Source organism: Meles meles, chromosome X (genome assembly GCF_922984935.1).
Source record: "Meles meles chromosome X, mMelMel3.1 paternal haplotype, whole genome shotgun sequence".
NCBI classification, from domain to species: domain Eukaryota; kingdom Metazoa; phylum Chordata; class Mammalia; order Carnivora; family Mustelidae; genus Meles; species Meles meles.
In genome coordinates this window covers 71,111,608-71,135,098 of record NC_060087.1, presented here as the reverse complement: position 1 = coordinate 71,135,098, position 23,491 = coordinate 71,111,608, and the positions used below count along the sequence as shown (strand labels likewise).

The 23,491-nt window shown below is 36.9% G+C and overlaps 1 protein-coding gene across 1 annotated transcript in view; it reads left to right on the top strand.

Annotated features, from left to right (window-relative positions):
* The window catches only part of RPS6KA6 (ribosomal protein S6 kinase A6), a 170,959-nt gene that overhangs the window by 55,887 nt on the left and 91,581 nt on the right, over positions 1-23,491 (top strand). Inside the window, exon 2 of the mRNA XM_045995522.1 lies at positions 11,643-11,702. Within this exon, the coding sequence (XP_045851478.1) occupies positions 11,643-11,702 (60 nt within the window). The remainder of the gene's footprint in view (positions 1-11,642; positions 11,703-23,491) is intronic.

The following is a 23,491-nucleotide window of genomic DNA, read 5'->3' as shown; positions in this document are numbered from 1 at the left end:
AGCTGAAATGGATGCATTCCTGGAAAATTGTAAACTTCTAAAATTAAACCAGGAAGAAACTGACAACTTGAATAGACCAATATCTAGTAACGTGATCGAAGCAGTGATCAAAAAACAAGAGTCCAGGACCTGACGGATTCCCTGGGGAATTCTACCAAACATTCAAGGAAGAAATAACACCTATTCTCCTGAAGCTGTTTTAAGAAATTGAAGCAGAAGGAAAACTTCCAGACTCTTTTTATGAAGCCAGCATTACCCTGATCCCCAAACCAGCAAAGATCCCACCATAAAGGAGAATTTCAGACCAATATCCCTGATGAATATGGATGGTAAGATTCTCATCAAGATTCAAGCAAATAGGATCCAACAGTACATTAAAAAGATTATCCACCATGACCAGGTGGGATTCATCCCTTTGTTGCAAGGATGGTTCAACATTCATAAATCAATCAATGTGATAGAACAAATCAATAATAGAAGAGAGAAGAACCACATGGTCCTCTCAATTGATGCAGAACAAGCATTTGAAAAAATCCAGCATCTGTTCTTGATTAAAATGCTTCAAAGTATAAGGATAGAGGGAACATTCCTGACTTCATAAAATTTGTCTATGAAAAACCCACAGCAAATATCATCCTCAATGGGGAAAAGCTCACAGCCTTCCTGTTGAGATCAGGAACATGACAAGGATGACCACTCTCATCAGTCTTGTTCAACATAGTATTAGAAGTCCTAGCAACAACAATCAGACAACAAAGAGAAATAAATGGTATCCAAATTGGCAAAAAAAGAATTCAAATTCTCCCTCTTCACAGATGACATGATACTTTATGTGGAAAACCCAAAAGACTCCACCTCCAAATTACTAGAACACATACAGCAGTTCAGTAACGTGGCAGGATACAAAGTCAATGTACAGAAATCAGTGGCTTTCTTATACACTAACAATGAAAATACAGAAAGGGAAATTAGAGAATTAATTCCATTTACTATAGCATCGAGAGCCATAAGATACCTGGGAATAAACCTAACCAAAGAGGTAAAGCACCTGTACTCGAGGAACTACAGAACACTCATGAAAGAAACTGAAGAAGACACAAAAAGATGGAAGATCGTTCCATGCTCTTGGATTGGAAGAATAAACATTGTTAAAATGTCTATACTGCCTAGAGCAATCTATACCTTTAGTGCCATTCCGATCAAAACTCCACCGGTATTTTTCAAAGAGCTGGAGCAAATAATCCTAAAATTTGTATGGAATCAGAAGAGACCCTGAATTGCTAAGGAAATGTTGAAAAACAAAAACAAAACTGGCGGCATCACGTTACCTGATTTCAAGCTTTACTACAAAGCTGTGATCACCAAGACAGCATGGTATTGGCATAAAAACATACACTTCGACCGGTGGAACAGAGTAGAGAGCCCAAATATGGACCCTCAAGTCTATGTTCAAATAATCTTCGACAATGCAGGAAAAAATATACAGTGGAAAAATGCCAGTCTCTTCAATACATGGTGCTGGGAAAATTGGACAGCTATATGTAGAAGAATGAAACTCGACCATTCTCTTACACCATACACAATGACATACTGGAAATGGATAATAGACCTCAACATGAGACAAGAATCCATCAGAATCGTAGATGAGAACATAGACAGTAACCTCTTCGATATTGGCCACAGCAAATTCTTTCAAGATATGTCTCCAAAGGCAATGGAAACAAAAGCAAAAATGAACTTTTGGGACTTCATCAAAATCAAAAGCTGCTGCAGAGCAAAGGACACAGTCAACAAAACAAAGAGGCAATGCACAGAATGGGAGAAGATATTTGCAAATGACACTACAGACAAAGGGCTGATATCCAGGATCTATGAAGAATTCCTCAATGTCAACACATACAAAACAGATAATCATGTCAAAAAATGGGCAGAAGACATGAACAGACACTTTTCCAATGAAGACATACAAATGGCTAACAGACACATGAAAATATGTTCATCATCATTAGTCATCAGGGAGATTCAAACCAAAACCACATTAAGATACCACCTTACACCAGTTAGAATGGCCAAAATTAGCAAGACAAGAAACAACGTGCGTTGGAGAGGATGTGGAGATAGGAGAACCCTCTTCCACTGTTGGTGAGAATGCAAGTTGGTGCAGCCACTGTGGAGATTCCTTAAGAAATTAAAAATAGAACTTCTCTATGTCCCTGCAATTGCACTACTGGGAATTTACCTCAAAGATACAGATGTCATGAAATGATGGGCCATCTGTACCCCAGTGTTCATAGCAGTAATGGCCACAGTCGCCAAACTGTGGAAAGAACCAAGATGCCCTTCAACAGACGAATGGATAAGGAAGATGTGGTCCATTTACACTATGGATTATTATGACCCCATCAGAAAGGATGAATACCCAACTTTTGTAGCAACATGGATGGGACTGGATGAGATTATGCCAAGTGAAATAAGTCAAGCAGAGAGAGTTGATTTTCATATGGTTTCACTTATTTGTGGAGCATAACAAATAACACAGAGGACATAGTGAGATGAAGAGGAGAAGGGAGTTGAGGGAAATTGGAAGGGGTGATGAACCATGAGAGACTATGGACCCTGAAAAACTATCTGAGGGTTTTGAAGGGGCGGGGGGTGGGAGGATGGGGCAGCCAGGTGATGGATGTTATGGAGGGCATGTGTTGCATGGAGCACTGGGTGTGGTACATAGGCAATGAATTGTTAAACTGAAATGAAGTTAAATTAAAAAAAAACTTTAAATGTAAATGGACTAATTCCTCTAATCGACAAAATAAAAATAAAAAAAGAGTGGCTGAATATGTTAAAAAAGCAAAAAACACAAATCAAAAAAACATATCTATATACTCCCTATTCGAGATTTATTTCAGAGGTAAGGACTCACACAGACTGAAAGTGAAAGGATAGGAAAATATTTTTCATGGAAATGGAAATGAAAAGAAAGGTGGTATAGATACACTCATATCAGACGAAAGAGACTTTGAAACTGATTATAGTGAACAACAATGGAAAGTCTCTACAAAATGAAAAAGGCATCAAGAAGATCCAATACTTAAAAGTATATATGTATCCAAGGTTGGAGCACCAATATATGTAAAAGCAGATGTTAACAGGGAATCATTATTAAATGAAGAAACTGACAGCAATGCAATAATAGTAGGGATTTTAACATGCCAGTTACGTCAATGGATATATTATATCCAGACATATATGAAACCTTGTTTCAGTAAGAAAACATTAATCTCCAATGATCATTAGACTAGATGGACTTTAATAGATATATGTAGGGAGAGAACACTCCATCTAAATGCATCAGAATATATATTTTCTGAAGTGCACATGGAACATTCTCCCAGATAGATTACATATGAGGCTACAAAACAAGTCTCAATAAATTAAAGAAGGATGGAATATATGAAACATCTTTTCTAATGACAGTGGTGCAAATCTAAAAATTAATTACAAAACATAACTGGAAAAACTACAAATACATGGAGATTAAGCATGTTACTGGACAACTACAGGGCCATAGGAAAAAAATTAAGGAGAAATTTAAAAGTCTAGAGATTAATGAAAACAGAAATATTATATACCAAAACCAATCAGATGCAGCAAAGAACTAAGAGGGAAAGTTATAGCAGTAAAGGCCTACCCCAAGAAAAGAGAAATCTCCAGTAAGCAATTTGACTTTATACCTAAATAAACTAGAAAAAAATCCCAACGTTAGTAGAAGGAAGGAAATGATAGAGGAAATAAATGAAATGGATATGAAAAAGATAACACTAAAGATCAATTAAGAGCTGATTCTTTGAATAGATAAAATAAATTAAGACTTTAGATGTGCCAACAAAAAGAGAGGGCTCAAATAAGTAAAATCAGAAATGAAAGTAAAGCTTTAGGTGTTAACAGAAATAAAAGGGTCATAAGAGATTATTATGAAAAATTATAATAAGATCAGCTTCTAACTGATACCAACACCAGACACATAGACTTAAAATTATAGGCCAATATCCCTAATGGAATGAGATGCCAAAAACCTCAGCTGTATATTAGAAAGCGAATTCAGTAATACATTAAAAGGATTATGGGGTGCTTGATTGGCACAGTCAATTGAGTGTCTGTTCCTGGTTTCTGCTCAGGTCATGATCTCGGGGTCATATGATTGAACCCTCTGTCCATCTCCATGCTTCATGCAGAGTCTGCTTAAGACTCTCTCCTCTGCCTCTATCTCTCTCTGTCAAATAAATCTTTGTGATGCCTGGGTGGCTCAGTTGGCTAAGCATCTGGCTTCATCTCAGGTCATGATCCCAGGGTCCTGGGATTGAGTCCCACGTTGGGGTCCTCGATTTGGCTCAGGTCATGATCTTGGAGTCCTGTGATCAAACTCCATGTTAGACTCTCCACTCTGGGAGAGTGTGCTGGTCCCTCTGCCCCTTCCCTTGCTCCTGCTGTCACTTTCTGTCTCAAAATCTTAAACACACACACACACACACACACAGGGCTTTTACATCATGACCACATGGAATTGGTTCCAAGGATCCATGGATGATTCAGTATCTACAAATAAATCAACATGATAAACTGCATTAATGTAATGAAAGATAAAATCATATGATCCTCTTGGTAGATGCAGAAAAAACATTTGACAAAATTCAACATTGATTTATGATAACTCTCAACAACATGGGCATAGAGGGTATGTGCCTCAATATAATAAAGGTCATATATGACCAATTGACAGCTAATACTCAGCAGTGAAAAGTTGAAAGCTTTTCCCTTAAGATCAGGAATATGACAAAAGATGCCTATTATCCTTACTTTTATTCAATATAGTATTGGAAATTCTAACCACAGTGAGTAGGCAAGTAAGAGAAATAAAATCATTCATATTGGTAAGAAAGAAATGAAAGTGTCACTATTTGTAGATGACATGGTACGATGAATAGAAAACCTTAAAGACTCCACCACAAAACTAATAGAGCTAATAAGAAAGAAATCAAGGAAACAACTCCATTTTCAATTGGACCAAAATGAATAATACAGGAATAAATTTAACCAAAGAGGTAAAGACCTGTACACTGAAAAATAGCAGGTATTGATGAAAGCAATTGAAGAAGAAACAAATGGAAAGACATTCTGTGCTCATGGATTGGAAGAATTAATATTATTAAACTGTCCAAACTACCCAGATAAACTACAGATTCAATGTAGTCTCTATTAAAATTACATTGAAATTTTGTACAGAACTAAATCAATTGTAAGATCTGTATAGAACCACAAAACCCTGAATAGCCAAAGCAGTCTTGAAAAAGCTGGAAGTATCATGTACCCTGCACCCTGATTTTATTTTATTTTATTTATTTAATTTTATGTTTTTCCCACCTATGAGAGAGAGAGAGAGAACGAGTGGTGGAGCGGTGCAGAGGGAGAGAAAAAGAAGCCGACTCCTTGCTGAGTTTGAAGCCCAACACAGGGCTTGATCCCAGGACCTGGATATCATGACCTGAGCCAAAGGCAGATGCTTAACTGACTGAGCCACCCAAGTGCCCTCATGCACCCTGATTTTAAACTGTATTACAAAACTCTAGTTGTCAAACAGTATGGTATTGGCATAAAAATAAACACATTGATCAATGGAATAGAATAGTGAATCCAGAAGTAAAAGCACCAATATATAGTCAATTTATTTAAAATGGTGTTACTAAACTTGACAGCGACATCCAAAGAATGAAATTGGAACATTCTCTTGCACTCTATGCAAAGTTAACTCAAAATGGAATAGAAACTTGGCTATAAGACTAGACACCATAAGGGGTGCCTGGGTAGCTCAGTGGGTTAAAGCCTCTGCCTTCAGCTCAGGTCATGATCCCAGGGTCCTGGGATCGAGCCCCACATTGGGCTCTCTGCTCATCAGGGAGCCTGCTTCCTTCTCTCTCTCTGCCTGCCTCTCTGCCTACTTGTAATTTCTGTCTGTCAAATAAATAAATAAAATCTTTAAAAAAAAAGACTAGACACCATAAAAATCCTAGAAGAAAACTCTTTGATCAAACAGTTTTAGCTATATGTTTTTTGGATGTGACTCCAATGGCAAGGGAAGCAAAAGCAAAAATAAACAGATGGGTCTACTTCAAACTAAAAAGTTTCTGCACAGCGAAGGAGAAACAACAAAAAATGAAAAAAAGAAAAAACCTACTGAAAGGAAAACATTTTTGCAAATCATATAACTGGTAATGGATTAATATCCAAAATATAGAAAGAGCTCCTACAACTCAATTATAAAACCAAACCAAACCAAAACAGTTTTAAAAATGGTCAATAGAGCATGCACCTCCTAATCTTGGCATTGTAAGTTCAAGCCCCATGTTGGGTGTAGTGATTATTTAACAAATAAAATCTCAGAAAATTTAAAAAAGACACAGAGAGGAAAAAAAAGACACACAGAGGATCTCAATAGACATTTTAACAAAGAAGATACTAATGGCCAAAAGGTATATGAAAATATTCTCAACATCACTAATTCAGCAGGAAATTGCAAATCAATACCATAGAGATATTTCCCAACACATGTGGGGATGGCTATTGTTAAAAAGATATCCAGTGTTAGGGAGAATGTGGAAAAAAACAGAAACCTCATGTATTTTTTGGTGGGAATATATATGGGTTCTGGATCTATGGAAAATAGTACTGAGGTTTTTCAAAAAATTAAAAATAGATATACTGTAGGTAGGATCCAACAATTGCACTACTGGGTAACATTGCAAAGAAAATGAAAACATAATTCATAAGGATATTTCCAATTTTGTGTTTACTGCAGCATTATTTAAATAGGCAAGTTATGGGAGCAACCTGTGTCCATTGATGATGAATGGATAAACAAGAAGTCATGTATGTATGTACACACACACACACACACACATGCACACAATAGAATATTACTCATCCATAAAAAAGGGATGAAATCCTATCATTTGCAACAGCATGAATTGAGCTTAGGGGTATGATACTAAATGAAATAAGTCAGACACAGAAAGACAAATACTGCATGATGTACATGTGGAATAAAAAGGTAATGGAGAGGGCACGTTTTGCATGGAGCACTGGGTGTTGTGCAAAAAGAATGAATACTGTTACGCTGAAAAAATAAATAAAATGAGAAAAAAAAAAAAAGATTTATTTATTTGACAGATAGAGAATACAAGTAGGCAGAGAGGCAGGCAGAGAATGGGTGGCTCAGTCTTTAAGCATCTGCCTTGGGCTCAGGTCATGATCCCAGGATCATGGGATAGAGTCCCACATCGGTCTCCCTGCTTATTGGGAAGCCTGCTTCTCCCTCTCCCACTCCCCCTGCTTGTGTTCCCTCTCTTGCGCTCTCTCTCTCTGTCAAATAAATAAATAAAATCTTAAAAAAAAAAAAAAAAAAAAAAAGTAAGATTCAGGAGATCATCTCTGGGTTTGATACCTGGTCCTATCTATATCTCGTGACTTTGACAAAATTGTTTTAATGTGCTACAGCTCAGTTCACTCATCTATACATTGAAGATAGGAATAGTCTCCTATTTAATTATATTGTTATAAGTACAGTGTTGCTAAGTGTGCTTAGATCAGTGTTTGCTGTACAGAATTCACTAGTGTTAATCATGATAACATTCTAGAGTATTCTTTAAGTGTTAAGTTAGTATTGTTATTAGACAAGAACTACTACCAGAAATCTAAATAATGCAAGATATTTGGGTTCATACTCAGAGAGATAAAATCTAGGAAAAAAATAAAGAGGATGTTTAAATCTATGCTGTTAATTTGTGTACCACCAGTTAAATGAAATTCAACTTTCACAGCTGAAAATTCATATTTGCTTGATTTTCCACATATACTATTTAATTTCTTATTTTTCTCAAAATAAAAGACAAGTTTGGTTCCGTGTAAAAAAAAAAAAAAAAAAAAATAAAAAAATAAACAAAACCCAGATTCATGATACAGAGAACAGATTGGTGGTTGCCAGAAGGATAGGGCACTGGGGAGATGTAATTGTTGCAGGAAATTAAGAAGTACCAACTTCTAGTTATAAAACAGGTAAGTCATGTGTATACGGTGTATAGCTTAAGATATATAATCAGTAACATTAAATTTGTAAGGTGGTAGATGATAACTAGACTTATTTTGTTAGCTATCTTGCAATGTATGTGAATGTGAACTCACTATGTTATACAGCTGAAATAATGTACTTTATGTCAGTTATATCATAAAAACTAAAACACTTATACACAACAGAATATTAGTATATTTACAGATATGCACAGCTATTGCCACAGTTTTAGAACTTTATCACATCATAAAGAAACATTTTACCCTTTATCTGTTACCTCCATTTCCTTATCCCATACCCCTAAGCAACAACTAGTTTACTTCTTGTCTCAATAGATTTTTCTCTTTTCAAAATTTATATGAATAGATTTGCCATTATTTAAGTAATTCTGTATCTCTCTTATTTTCTGGGATATTAATGATATGGATTTTAGATCTTCTCACATTCCACATGTCTCTGAGGCTCTGTTCATTTGCTTTTATTTTTTTTCTTTATTTTTTTAAGATTATTTATTTATTTATTTGGCAGAGAGAGAGAGAGAGAGAGCGAGAGAGGGAACACAAGCAGGGAGAGTGGGAGAGGAGAAGCAGCTTCCTGCTCAGCAGGGAGCCCGATACAGGGCTCCATCCTAGGATCCTGGGATCATGACCTGAGCTGAAGGCAAACACTTTAATGACTGAGCCACCCAGGCACCCCTGTTCATTTGCTTTTATTCATTTTTCATTTTCAATATCAGTTCGTCTTTCTCTTTAAGATTTTATTTATTTGCTGGAGATAGAGCAAGAGCGCACAAGCAGGGAGAGTGGCAGGCAGAAGGAGAAGCAGACTCCCTGCTGAGGTAGGAACCCAGTGTTAGATTCAATCCCAGCACCCTGGGATCATGACCTAAGCTGAAGGCAGACACTTAACTGACTGAGTTACCCAGGTGTCCCCATTTTTCATTTTCTTCTTCATATTGGTTAATTTCTGTTGCTATATCTTCAAGTTTACTATTTCTTCTGCCATCTTCATTTTCTTATTGAGCCAATCCAGTATTTTTTAAAATCAGCAGGGGATGTTGTATATAAACAATGAATCTTGGAACACTGCATCAAAAACTAATGATGTAGGGGCGCCTGGGTGGCTCAGTGGGTTAAGCCTCTGCCTTCAGCTCAGGTCATGATCTCAGGGTCTCTGGGATCGAGCCCCGTATCGGGCTCTCTGCTTGGCAGGGAGCCTGCTTCCTCCCCTCTCTGGCTGCTGCTCTGCCTACTTGTAATCTCTCTCTCTCTCTCTCTATCTGTAAAAAAGAAAAAAAAAATTAAAAAAAAAAAACAAAAAAAAAAACTAATGATGTATTTTATGGTGACTAACATAACATAGTTAAAAAAAAAAGAAACATTATTTTTGTCCAAAATTATTTACATTTGTTTTTTATGGTTAATATTTTTGCTGATAACTTTACCATTCTGTTCAAGTATAGTTTTTCAAGCCTTTATTTTTATTTATTTAAAATTTAATTTATTTATTTGACAGAGAGAGAGAGAAAGGGAATACAAGCAGGGGGAGTGGGAGAGGGAGAAACAGGCTTCCTGCTGCCAAGCAGGGAGCCCGATAAGGGGCTCGATCCCAGGACCCTGGGATCATGACCTGAGCTGAAGCCAGATGCTTTAATGACTGAGCCACCCAGGTGCCCCTGAAGTATGTTTATTTTTAACCAAAGAGCATAGTTATAACAGCTGCATGATCTTTGTCAGGTATTTCAACATCAGAGTTATCCTGGAATTGATGCCCATTAATTTTGACTGTTTAAGCATACAATCTGCCTGATTAGATTCAAGTTCTATCTCACCCTCTCTGTGTGACAGTTCCAGCATTAGTTATGTCTTCAGATAATTTGGGTCAGAACTCTCCATGTCCTAACTTAGTAGTTAGTTTTAGGCCTGATCAGTGGTTTATGTTGCAGTTCAGTTTTCAAGTCCTTTGTTAGGCTTCTTTGATTCTATTCCACACACATGCAGTTTGTGGTTGAGACCAGGTATTGTGTCTGTTCAGATGCAGAATTAGGGGATCTCCTTTTCCTGTTGTATCTTTTCCATGATATATTCTGTGGATTCTCCAATTCCCATAGGTTCTTTTTTTTTTTATAATTTTTTTTAAGATTTTATTTATTTATTTGACAGAGAGAGATCACAAGTAGATAGAGAGGCAGGCAGAGAGAGAGAGGGAAGCAGGCTCCCCGCCGAACAGAGAGCCCGACGCGGGACTCAATCCCAGGACCCTGAGATCATGACCCGAGCCGAAGGCAGGGGCTCAACCCACTGAGCCACCCAGGCGCCCCTCCCATAGGTTCTTTATCCTGATTCTTCCGACGAGAACTGAGTTTCTTTCAGAGTTTTAGTCTTTCATGATGTCACACAGGTTTGTACTGTTTGTACCTTGGGATGAAGTGAAGGAGAGCATGAAAAAAATAACAGGAAATACCTCCCCTCACACACACTTTTTTTTTTTTTTTTTAATCATATGAGCCTCTTTTCCTGGTCTCTTTGATCAGATACATTTTCTCTTGATTGGGTCTTGTCTTGGAGCAGGACTAGAAGTCAAAAGAGAAAAAGAATTGGGAAAAAAAAACAAAACCTTTAATTCTTGGGGTGCCTGGGTGGCTCAGTGGATTAAGCCGCTGCCTTCGGCTCAGGTCATGATCTCAGGGTCCTGGGATCGAGCCCCGCATCGGGCTCTCTGCTCCGTAGGGAGCCTGCTTCCTCCTCTCTCTCTGCCTGCCTCTCTGTCTACTTGTGATCTCTCTCTCTGTCAAATACATAAATAAGATCTTTAAAAAAAAAAACCTTTAATTCTTATGTTCACCAGCTTAAAAATGTGTCTTTTACTGTTCCTTTTTCCAGAAATGAGGTTTTTCTTGGAAATATTTTTCATTCCCACTGTGTAGTTCCATGAATCAGTCAGTTTCTTCTTGGGTCAATGTCAAGAGATAAAGTTTTGAAATAAACCCAGGAAACTCACCATAGTGCTGGTTATTCTTTTTTTTTCCGTTTTTAATTTATTTTTTCATCATAACAGTATTTGCTGGTTATTCTTTGAACTTTGTCATACTTCCTTAATCTGCTTACTATTATTTAATTTTCAGAGTCCTCCCATAGTTCTGCCCCATTTTCAATTGAACTGTTTTTTTGTTTTGTTTTGTTTTTTGGTGTTTGGCTGGGGACATAGGTCAAGCACAAAGGTCATATGTTTACTGTATGTTAATAAATCATAGCAAAGTTCTAAATAATATGAGATGAAAATACAGTTCTGAAAGTTACGGATTCTCAAGAACAATCTGGAAACCATATTAATAATGTTCCTTTTCTAAGTACCTATGTGTTGTTTGTGTTGTTTTTGTGTCTATGTGTTGTTTGACATTTGGTGTTTCAGTAACTATAGATCTTGCTAAATCATGATGGGAAATGCCTGGGGTTCTATTATTCCTAGTTCTTACCCTTGTTCTAGTAATCCCGAACTTCAGTGTTTGCACAATATTTTTCAGGTGAATGGTCTTCAGATTGTTGATGAGCCAATGGAAGAAGGAGAAGCAGATTCTTGCCAAGTAAGTTCTTTCATTAACAGGTTGTGCTACATTGTTAAGATATAAGAAATTTATTTCTTATCAATTAAATTTCTTGTCAATTAAAGAAATTTATTTAGGTAAGTTAATAATAAGCAAATTCAATTATTAATAAAACAATACCTTAAATATAGACAGTTTTTGTCAGAAATTTTTATATGAAAATTTTAAATCTTTTAAACTTTATTGATGTATAATCTATATGCCATGAAATTCTTAAGTGTGATTATGAATGAAATTTTTACTTGCTACTATATGAGTAACTGGGTTACTTAAATACAGAATCCTCTGTAAATAAGATTACCTTCAACTTTAAGTTAGAAAAGAGAGCTAGTGCAGAAATATTTGACCTGAGACCATTTAAAATGCATTTCCTGGCTTTGAAAAAATATTACATTAAATTATTTCAGAATTTCTAACTAATTTTATTTTACTTTATTTTATTTTATTTTAAGGATTTTTTTATTTGTTTGACAGAAAGAGAGCGAGGGAGAAAAAAGCAGGCTCCCCAATAAGTAGGGAGCCTGACGCAAGACTTGATACCAGTTCTCTGGGATCATGACCTGAAATGAAAGCAGATGCTTAACTGACTGAACCACCCAGGGACCCTTCTAACTAGTTTTAAAGACCATTTGACTATTGGGCCATTCTATGCTAGACCTATGTACTAGTCCCTTGTCCTCCAAGCTCTAGTTTTATAGAAGAGTGTTAGAAGATTAGAAGATTAGAAGTTAAGAAGATTTCTTAAAATCTTAAGATTTTAAGAAGGTCTAAGTTGTACATCCACATTTCTTTTGTTATTTTATTATTATTATTTCAATAATATTTTCCTGGAATTATGGATTGTTTAAGCTGGAAGGAGCCTCAGAGACAATATTTTTTAATAATCCCATTGTAGTGGTAAATCTGTTGAGACCTGGAGAGGTTATGATATATACTTGTTTGTCAAATTAACAAGTAGCAGAAGTGAGACTTATGACCCAGTGTTTATCACATTGAGTCATCTGTGTATTGTGTAGACTAAAAAGAAGTGGAAAATAAGAAAAGCATAATCCTCCTCTTATTTAGTTACGGATAAAATCAACCTTGATGTCCTTTTTTTCCCCCGAAACTGTCATGACGTAACAGTAACCTTAGTTCTGGTTAATAGATAAAATGTCATTATTTCTTTTGTAATTTACTTAATACAAATAACTTGTGTTAACTATGAGTTTAAATGTAAGCTTCTATCAAAATCATCTAAAGTTTTCTCTACAGATCATATGTACTAAGAGGCATAGTATTTACATTAGTAGTTTATAAAATATAAAGTGTAGGAAAATACAAAAGCAATGGGGAATGATATATTTGAGAATTAATAAATTGATAGAGAAATACTATGCCCCATACCACAGGAGGCAGAAAAGGGTATGTGTGTGCATGTGCACATATGTACATGTGTAGCCAACATAAACACATAGATATATATAGAGAGAGGGTTATTGTCAATATTTACCTTCCCAGTTTAAAAATAATCAGGAAGTATACTTTTAATGGAAAGACAGCAAAAATACACAGTGATGATGCTAATGTGATCTAAATTAGTCACCTTCAGTGGTTAGAAAGGAAATCTGAAGATTTGGAGAATCAGGGACCTAGAATCACTTCTAAGGGTTTTAGTTTTTTTATATATATATTTTTCATTTATTTGAGTTGGCAGAGAAGACACAAATAGGGGGAATAGCAGGCAGAAGGAGAGGGAAAAGCTCCCTGCTCAGCAGGGAGCCTGACATGGGGCTCAATCCCAGGACCCCGGTATCATGACCTGAGCCAAAGACAGACGCTTAACTGACTGAGCCACCTGGGTGCTCCAGGATGTGATTTAGTTTATAGCCTGAGTTATATGAACTTAAAACCAAGTACATTTGCTGTGTAATGGTTTAGGTACTCATCTGATGTCAGTTAAATTATGAGTGATAAGAAACACTAAACATAAATTTATCTCTTTGTTTAATGTTTTTCATTTATAGGATTTTTAGGGATATGGTTACCTATTCCATGCTGGGAGATGTGTGTTTTTTGTGATTGGATTTTTTTTTCTTTTTAATAGTGGAGAGTTATAGAGATTGCTCTGTGATGCATAGATTCTTTAAGCAGTATTCTTTAAATCTGAACTTAAGAATTGCCTATGTTGCCTGATGCTGTTTTGTTATTGATTGATTTAGACAGCTAATCCACTTCATCTCAGTTATTGTAGCTTTGGATTTTCATGGTCATCTGATCACTTTTCATCAGTTAAAATAGGCAGAACTAGGTAAATTTCTTCTCATTCTCCAGATATCTATATTTATATCTATGCATGTCTATATATATATATATAGCATATGATTAGTAAAACTAAGTTATAGTTAGTATAATTTTAATATGTCCAGATTAGTAATAATGAATTTTTCTTTTTCTCAAGACAGTGTTACTATTTGGTAAGCATTAAGTAACAGGTCAGCGATAAAAGAGATATTGTATTTCACCAATTAGTCCCCTATTTCTCCCAACAGTGTCCAGGTTAGAAAAAAAAATGTTATGATTCTTTTTTAATAGATTACTGACATGAATTAATTATTTCATGGTGTCAAAATAAGTAGAGATATCTTATATTTGGTAGATTATGATCAATTCATATTTACTTTTAAAGTTTGTATGCAGTGGTTAATACTACCTCAAATAAAATACACATTATTAATGCTACCAAAGTTTTTGGAATTTCAAAAAAAGAATCACTTAACAATTAGATTTTGTTCACTACAGTAGTACAACATTAGCAGTATGTTTAGTCTCTAAATTGATATATATTTTTATTACCCAGAAATATAAAGGTTACATTTAACTGAAAATATACATAAAAAAATGATTTCCTGATAGTTTGATGCCCTATGTTTCTAATTTTTGAAACCATTCTTGACATGTGTCTGTCTTAAGAATCCTTTAAGAAATATTCTTTTACAAGTGTTTTACTTAAACTTATGTATAGCTATAAGTAAGAAGTTCCTTAAGTCGGGGGGACCTGCTTCTTATAGGGTGGATTTTTTCCTTCCTTTACTTCTCTTTCCATTCTGGATATTTTTCCTTGCTACATTTCAATGTTTTTCTTCCCTTGCAAAGTTGGTCCTTACTTCTCCTTTTTATTCATTTAGCATTAAAAAAATTGAACCCTTGGAAGTGAAGGTTGCAGAGTAATAGGGGGACCCTATGCTTGTTTCATCCATTAAATACAACTAGATAAATATCAAATCATTCTGAACACCCAGGAAATTGATCTGAGGACTGAGAGAATAATCTGCACAACTAGAGGGAGAAAAGAGGCCATATTACGGAGGGTGTGAAATGTGGAGGTGTGATTTGGGGGAGAAAAGAATCATGGTGCTGCAGAGGGAAGAGAGGAGAGAGAAAGAGTGAGGTGGGGGGAGAGAGATAGAAAAAATGGGCACAGGACATTGCACAAAAACCACTCCCCCAAACAATTGATGTTCTGGGAAAAAAATAGAGGCTGATTGTGGCAAATTTTTGCAAGCAGTGGAGCTCAAGTTCTGATGTTTTGGAAGTCTGTGCCATTACCAGTTTGGAGCCTATTGGGCATAGAGGTGCTCCTGTGGAGAAGGAGTGGAGAGGGCCAGGAGTGGACAGTGTGGTCTGAGGATCCTCTGAGTCACACTGGGAGGGACAGTTCCCATTCTTTGAGTGCATCTGGGAGAAGTGGCACTGCCTCTTCAGGGACAAAAGAGCCAGTGGGCAATATTGAGCTGGCCTGTTCATTAGTATGGGAATAGATGCACCTACTGAGCGCAGCTAACCTGGATGCTGGCTTTATGCTGTGGTTTAACATAAATTCTAAGCTCCTACATGTTCCTGTGACTGACCTTTTGGGGAGAAAAAAAAAACACACCAACCACGGCTCAGTGAAACCCTCCCCCAGAGGATCAGCATGGGTCCATGCAGTGCCAGGTCCCTAAAATTTGGAGTTTTGAAACCCAGCTGGCATGCCTGAGATAAAACACAGGAGCGTTGTGCTACCTGGTGGGCAGAAGGCTCAGACACAGACAGGGTAAAGACAGGGATCTTAGGGATGCCTGGGACAAAGTAGGGGAGGTTGTTTGCTCTTCTGAGAGGGCTTCTGAATAGGCAAGGCATGAAATCCCCTCTTTAGGGATGAGAGAGCCACCTGATGCCATTTTTACCCCTTCCCACCAGCAAGGATGGACTTCAGTGAGCAGCCCAGCGCCCAGGGTGGAAGCTTGCACCTCTTACACCAAGCCCTACTCCCCTGTACTCTAAAGATACTTTTTGTTTTGTTTTGTTTTGTTACTCTGAGGCAAGTGTGCCTGAGACTCAGAGCATCAGCAGGTCCCTCCCCCAGAGGACCAGCACAAACCACCCAATTGTACTATCTTCTGACCACAGAGGGCTGCAAAGCTGTAGCTCTAGGGGAAATAAGATCTAGCTTCTTTTAAAAAGCAGACTAAAACACACCTAGTTAAAACTTGCTACACAGTGGGCAATATCCAAGCACTCCCCATTGCAGACAAGGAGAGAGTCTGCAGGGGATTGACCTAAGGGAAACAGCAGCCAAAGCACAAGAGCAGTGTGTACACAGCATACATCAGAAACAATTCCTGAAGCACCAGGTCATGGACAGAATATGACCTCTTCTTAATATAGCCATTAACTCTCAGGATCAGGAAACATAACAGACTTTCCTAACACGAAGACAGAGAGCTACACAAAATGTCAAAATGGAGGCATTCATCTCAGAAGAAATAACAAAAAGTCAAGGATAGGGATTCCATCAAAAACAGTTATAAATAATATACCTGAATAAGAATTTAAAACAACGGTCATAAGGATACTAGCTGGGCTAGAGAAAAACATAGACAATGCCAGGAGTCCCTCACCACAGGGACAAAAGACTAAAATCTAGTCCATCCAAAATAAAAATGCTATAGCCAAGATGTGAAATAATAAAGGTGAGAAGAGGAAAAGAAAATATTGGCTCACTAGTGTACACTTAGGGAATTCAGCAACTATATGACACATAATAACATCCATATCATAGGAGTTCCAGAAGAAGAAGAGAGTAAAAAATGGGCAGAAGGTTTATTTCAAGAAATTATAGTTGAAAACTTCCCTAATCTTGCGAAGGAAAGAGATATCCAGATCCAGGAGGCACAGAGAACTCCCATCAAAATCAACAAAGCAAGCTAACACCAAGATATATCATAGTTAAATTTGCAAAATGTATCAATAAAGGTAAAATCCTGAAAGGAACAAGACAAAAAAGAAGTCCCTAACTTACAAGGAAAGCCAAATAAGGCTTGCAGCAGGTCTCTCCACAGAAACATGGCAGGCCAGAAGAGAGTGGCATGATATTTTCAACATATTGAACAGGAGGGGGGATGCAGCCAAGAATACTCTATCCAGCAAGGCTGTCATGCAGAATGGAAGGAGATATAGCTTTCCAGAGAAAAACCAAAGGAGTCCATGACCACTAAACAAGCCCTGCAACAAATATTAAAGGGAACTCTTTGAGTGGGAAAGTAAGATCAATAGCAACAAAGAATAGAAAGGAACAGAAAAAATTTCCAGAAACACCAACTTTACAGGTAATACAATGGCACTAAATTCCTATTAATAATCACTCTTAATGTAAATGAACTAAATTCTCCAGTGAAAAGCTATAGGGGGTCAGATTGGATTAAAAAAAAAAAAGACCCATCTATAAGCTGCCTCAAAGAGACTCATTTTAGACCAAAAGTGTTGATTGAAAGTGAGGGGATGGAGAACCATTTATCATGGTAAAGAATATCAAAAGAAAGCAAAAATGACCATGCGTCTTTCAGACAAACTAGATTTTAAACCAAAGACTGAAACAAGAAATGAAGAAGGGCACTGTATCATAATAAAGGGGTGTATCCAACAAGAAGATCTAATAGTTGTAAATATTTATGCCCCCAAATTCAGAGCACTGAAATATATAAATCAAATAATAACAAACATAAGGAAACTCATTGACAATAACACAACAATAGTGGGAACTTCAACACCCCACTTATTTCAATGGACAGATCATCTAAGCAGAAAGTCAAAAGGGAAGAGTGGCTTTGAATGACATGCTGGACCACATGGACATAACTGATATATACAAGACATTTCATCCTAAAACAGCAGAATGCACATTCTTTTCTTGTGCACGGGAAACATTCTCCTGCAAAGATCACATACTGGGTCACAAATCAAGCCTGAACAAGTGAAGATTGAGATCATACCATGTATATTTTCTGACCACAATGCTATGAAACTAGATGTCAACTAGAACTTTTCTAGTCAAACTGGAAAAAATTTGGAAAGACCACAATTACATCGAGGTTGAAAAACATCCTACTAAAAAAGGAATGGGTTGGAGAAAAATGAATGGGTTAGCCAGAACATTAAAGAAGATGTAAAGAAGTACGTGGAAGCAAATGAAAATGAAAACACAATGATCCAAAACCTTTGGGATGTAGCAAAAGCAGTCATAAGAAGGTAGTATATAGGAATGCAGGGGTACCTCAAGGAGCAAGAAAAGTCTCAAGTACACAGTCTAACCTTACACCTAAAGGAGCTAGAAAAGGAATAGCAAAGATAAGCCTAAATCCAGCAAAACAAGAGAAATAATAAAGATTAGAGCAAAATTAAATGATATAGGAACAACAACAACAACAAAATGGCACAGATCAATCTAACTCAGAACTTTCAGATTCTTTGAAAGAGTTAATAAAATTGATAAATCCCTAGAAAAAACTTATCAAAAAGAAAGAGAACATACCCAAATAAATAAATCATGAATGAGAGAGGAAAGATCACAACCAACACCACCAAAATATAAACAATTATAAGCGAATGTTATGAACAAGTATATGCCAAAAATTGGCATATACCTGGAACAAATGGATAAGTTCCCAGAAACAAATAAGCTACCCATGCTGAAAAACACTGAAACAGAATAAATAGAAAATATGAACAGACCTATACCCAGAAAAGCAATTGAATCATTAATCAAAAATCACACAACAAAAAAAAGTCCAGGGCCAGTTGTCTTCCCAGGGATATTCTACCAAACATTTGAAGAATTAATACCTATTCTTCTCCAGCTATTAAAAAAAAATAGAAATGGAAGGGTAACTTCCAAACTCTTTTTATGAGGCCAGCATTACCTTGATTCCAAAACTAGGCAAAGGTCCCACTAAAAACAGTTATAAGCCGATATCCCTGATGTACATGAATGCAAAAATTCTGAACAAGATACTCACAAATTGACAATATCCAACAATACATTAAAAGAATTATTCACTGATATTAAGTGGTATCTATTTATGGCTTCAAGGTGGTTCAGTATTCACCAATCAATCAGTGTGATACACCACATTAATAAAAGAAACCTGTGATCGTCTCAATAGATAAAGAAAAAGTATTTGATAAAATGCAGCATCCATTGTTTATTAAAAAAAATCTTCAACAAAATAGGGGAATAGGTAATATACTTCAATGTCCTAAGGCCATATATAAAAGACACACAAGTTATATCATTCTCAGTGGGAAAAAATAGCATTTCCACTATGGTCAGGAAAAACACTGGTATGTCCACTCTCACCATTGTTATTTAAAATACTACTGAATGTCCTAGCCTCAGCAATCAGACAACAAAAAGAAATAAAGGGCATCCAAGTCAGCAAGGAAGAAGTAAAACTTCCATTCTTTGCAGACAACATGATACATTATGTAGAAAACCTGCAAGATTCCATCAAAAGTTGTTAGAACTGATATATGAATTCATCAAAGGCACAGGATACAAAATCAAGCACATTTGCATTTCTATACACCAAAAATGAAGAAGCATAAATAGAAATCAAGGAATTGATCCAATTTACAATTGCACCAAAAACCATGAGATACCACAGAATAAGCCTACCCAAAGAGGTAAAAGAACGTTACTTTGGAAACCATGAAACTCTGAAAGAAATTGAAGATGGCACAAAGAAATGGAAAGACATTTCATGCTCATTCATTGGAAGAACAAACATTGTAAAAATGTCTATATTACTGAATGCAATCTACACATTTAATGCAGTCCCTATTGAATCCCACCAGTGTTTTTTACAGAGCTAGGACAAAGAATCCTGAAATTTGTTTTGTTTTTGTTTTGTTCTGTTTTGTTTTGTTTTTTATTTTTATTTTTATTTATTTAAAATTTTTTTTTATTTCTTTTCAGTGTAAAAGTATTCATTGTTTTTGCACCATACCCAGTGCTCCATGCAATACGTGCCGTCCCTATTACCCACCACCAGGTTCCCCCAACCTCCCACCCCGCGCCCCTTCAAAACCCTCAGGTTGTTTTTCAGAGTCCATAGTCTCTCATGGTTCATCTCCTCTTCTAATTACTCTCAACTCCCTTCTCCTCTCCATCTCCCCATGTACTCCATGTTATTTGTTATGCTCCACAAATAAGTGAAACCATATGATAATTGACTCTCTCTCTTTGACTTATTTCACTCAGCATAATCTCTTCCAGTCCCGTCCATGTTGATACAAAAGTTGGGTATTCATCCTTTCTGATGGAGGCATAATACTCCATAGTGTATATGGACCACATCTTCCTTATCCATTTGTCCATTGAAGGGCATCTTGGTTCTTTCCACAGTTTGGTAACCGTGGCCATTGCTGCTATGAACATTGGGGTACAGATGGCCCTTCTTCTCACTACATCTGTATCTTTGGGGTAAATGCCCAGTAGTGTAATTGCAGGGTTATAGGGAAGCTCTATTTTTAATTTCTTTTTTTTAAGATTTTATTTATTTATTTGACAGACAGAGATCACAAGTAGGCAGAGAGGCAGACAGAGAGAGAGGAGGAAGCAGGCCCCGGCTGAGCAGAGAGCCAGCTATGGGGCTTGATCCCAGGACCCTGAAGGCAGAGGCTTTAACCCACTGAGCCACCCAGGTGCCCCTCTATTTTTAATTTCTTGAGGAATCTCCACACTCTTCTCCAAAGTGGCTGCACCAACTTGCATTCCCACCAACAGTGGAAGAGGGTTCCCCTTTCTCCACGTCCTCTCCAACACATGTTGTTTCCTGTCTTCCTAATTTTGGCCATTCTAACTGATGTAAGGTGATAACTCAATGTGGTTTTAATTTGAATCTCCCTGATGGCTAGTGATGATGAGCATTTTTTCATGTGTCTGATAGCCATTTGTATGTCTTCATTGGAGAAGTGTCTGTTCATATCTTCTGCCCATTTTTTGATATGATTATCTGTTTTGTGTGTGTTGAGTTAGAGGAGTTCTTTATAGATCCTGGATATCAACCTTTTGTCTGTACTGTCATTTGCAAATATCTTCTCCCATTCCGTGGGTTGCCTTTTTGTTTTGTTGACTGTTTCCTTTGCTGTGCACATTTTATCTTTGTGTCCCCAGTGGGTAGTGCAGTGCCTAATACATAGCATGTGTTCCATGAATATTGTTGTTTTTTCTGAATGAATGAATAAAGAGAAAAGACAGTATATATGAGAAGATTATGTAATATATCACAACTTTATTATACCAGGGTAGAGAAAATTTTTTTGAAGATGATTCACCTTAGGAGAAAACAAATGGATTACTGTCTTATTTCAGGCTAGAATGCTGCCAGTCTAAAGCTTTTGGAATGGTGCAGAATCAAATGAAAGTGAAGTAGAGAAAGAGGGGAGGGCTGCAGATGACACAAAAATAATGTTTTAATAATAAACACCCATAAAATCAAACACTATTGTAGTAAGCCTTAGTAATGCAGAGATGAATGTGATGATACCTGAATTCAGGAAGCTCACAATCTAGTGGGGGATAAAGACAAGGTAATGGGTTATTAGGACACAGTGTAACAATGTTATGGTGGCTATTCACTGGGGAAAGTAGTCTTTTCTAATCTAGAAGCATTTTTGTGTTAGAAACTATTTATGGTAATGCTGCCCAAAATTGAAAGACATATTATATTTTTAAAGGATGGGCATCTGTGGATTTTAATTAAGAGAAGAAGAGGCATTGGGCAGACACTTCATTTGGAAGACATTCTTCGGTTTGGTGAAACTACCTATAGTATAGATGTTTCCTTGGTGACAGTAACAAGAATAGAGGATGGTTGTTTCCTAGCTCTGAACATTTCTAAAAACCTAATGTCATCATGTCCCATGTTTATAATGTTGATCTTAAATGTCAGAAACTTAAGTACTTAAAATAAAAATGCTTTGCTGTGCTCAGCATAGAATCACAGACTTGTGGGAACCTTAAAGATCCATCTAGGGGCGCCTGGGTGGCTCAGTGGGTTAAAGCCTCTGCCTTCAGCTCAGCTCATGATAAGCCCTGCATCGGGCTCTCTGCTCAGTAGGGAGCCTGCTTCCTCCTCTCACTCTGCCTGCTTCTCTGCCTACTTGTGATCTCTGTCTGTCAAATAAATAAAATCTTTTAAAAAAAAAAGATCCATCTAATATAACCTGCTTGTCATGTGAGAACAATGAAGGAGAATAGTTTGTTATTTGGGCTAAGGCTGATTATCTTAGCGCATGGCAGAACCAGGAACAACATTTAGTCTACCAACCCTTCTACCAGTGTTCTTTTAGGTGGAGAAAAATGCCAAGATGTGTTTTTATTATATGCTCTGAAGACCAGTGGTACATTCACAGCATGTGGTGAAAACCCAGTTAACCGTCATATTAAGAGTATATAGTCTGCTGTTGCTTTTGGTATACACATACTCTATTGCAAAGGTGCATACAGATACGCTGTACTTTCATCCCAACATGGTAGCTGCAAAGCATATGTATTTCCATTAAAAAAAGTTTTTTACATTTTTGGGGAAACTCACTCTCATAGCTACTTAGGAGTCTGCTGAAATACTATTTTTTTTTAGAAGATTGTATTTATTTATTTGACAGAGAGAGATCACAAGTAGGCAGAGAGGGGGGGCAGGAAGCAGGCTCCCTGCTGAGCAGAGAGCCCGATGCCGGGCTCAATCCTAGGACCGTGGGATCATGACCTGAGCCAAAAGCAGAGGCTTAACCCACTGAGCCACCCAGGCATCCCTGAAATGCTATTTTAATGTATAACAAACATCCATGGACATGCTTTGAGAGCTGATTCTTCATTTCTGGCTGATTAGTGGTTATAGATACCTGAAGCTAACATTCCTTGAAAGAGTGAATATTTGACTACTTGTGTAACGTGGAAGTTATTTTAGCTGCCATGAAGTCTAGTTTACTTGGCATGGGGTTCATGCCCACTTTGGCCATAGTCAGTATTTATTAATCAGTCAATTAGCGTATGAATTGATTGAGAATATGCGTGCCGTCGAGACCGGAATTAATATGGTGTTCTGGAAAGCTACCAGGACTTCTAGACATTGTGATTAACTGGTCATGTGAACTTAAACTCTGTGGGCCTCAGTTATTTCCTCTATGCAGTAAGAATGTTAGATATTATATCCCAGCTCTTGTTATTTTGTGATATGTAATACATTTGAGGTTTTTTTTTATCCTGGCTACTGTGCTTTTCTAGGGACTAGAATTACACATCACTTGAGTATAATCTTCACAGCTGAATAGAGTCCTACATCAAAAAGCAGAAACTCCCCCGGGATGACTTCTTTTCTGCCTGACCCAGGTGGTAGGAAATCTGGCATATAATTTATATACAAAGTTTCAATAAAAATAAGGTCATAGCCTGAAAACATTTGTTT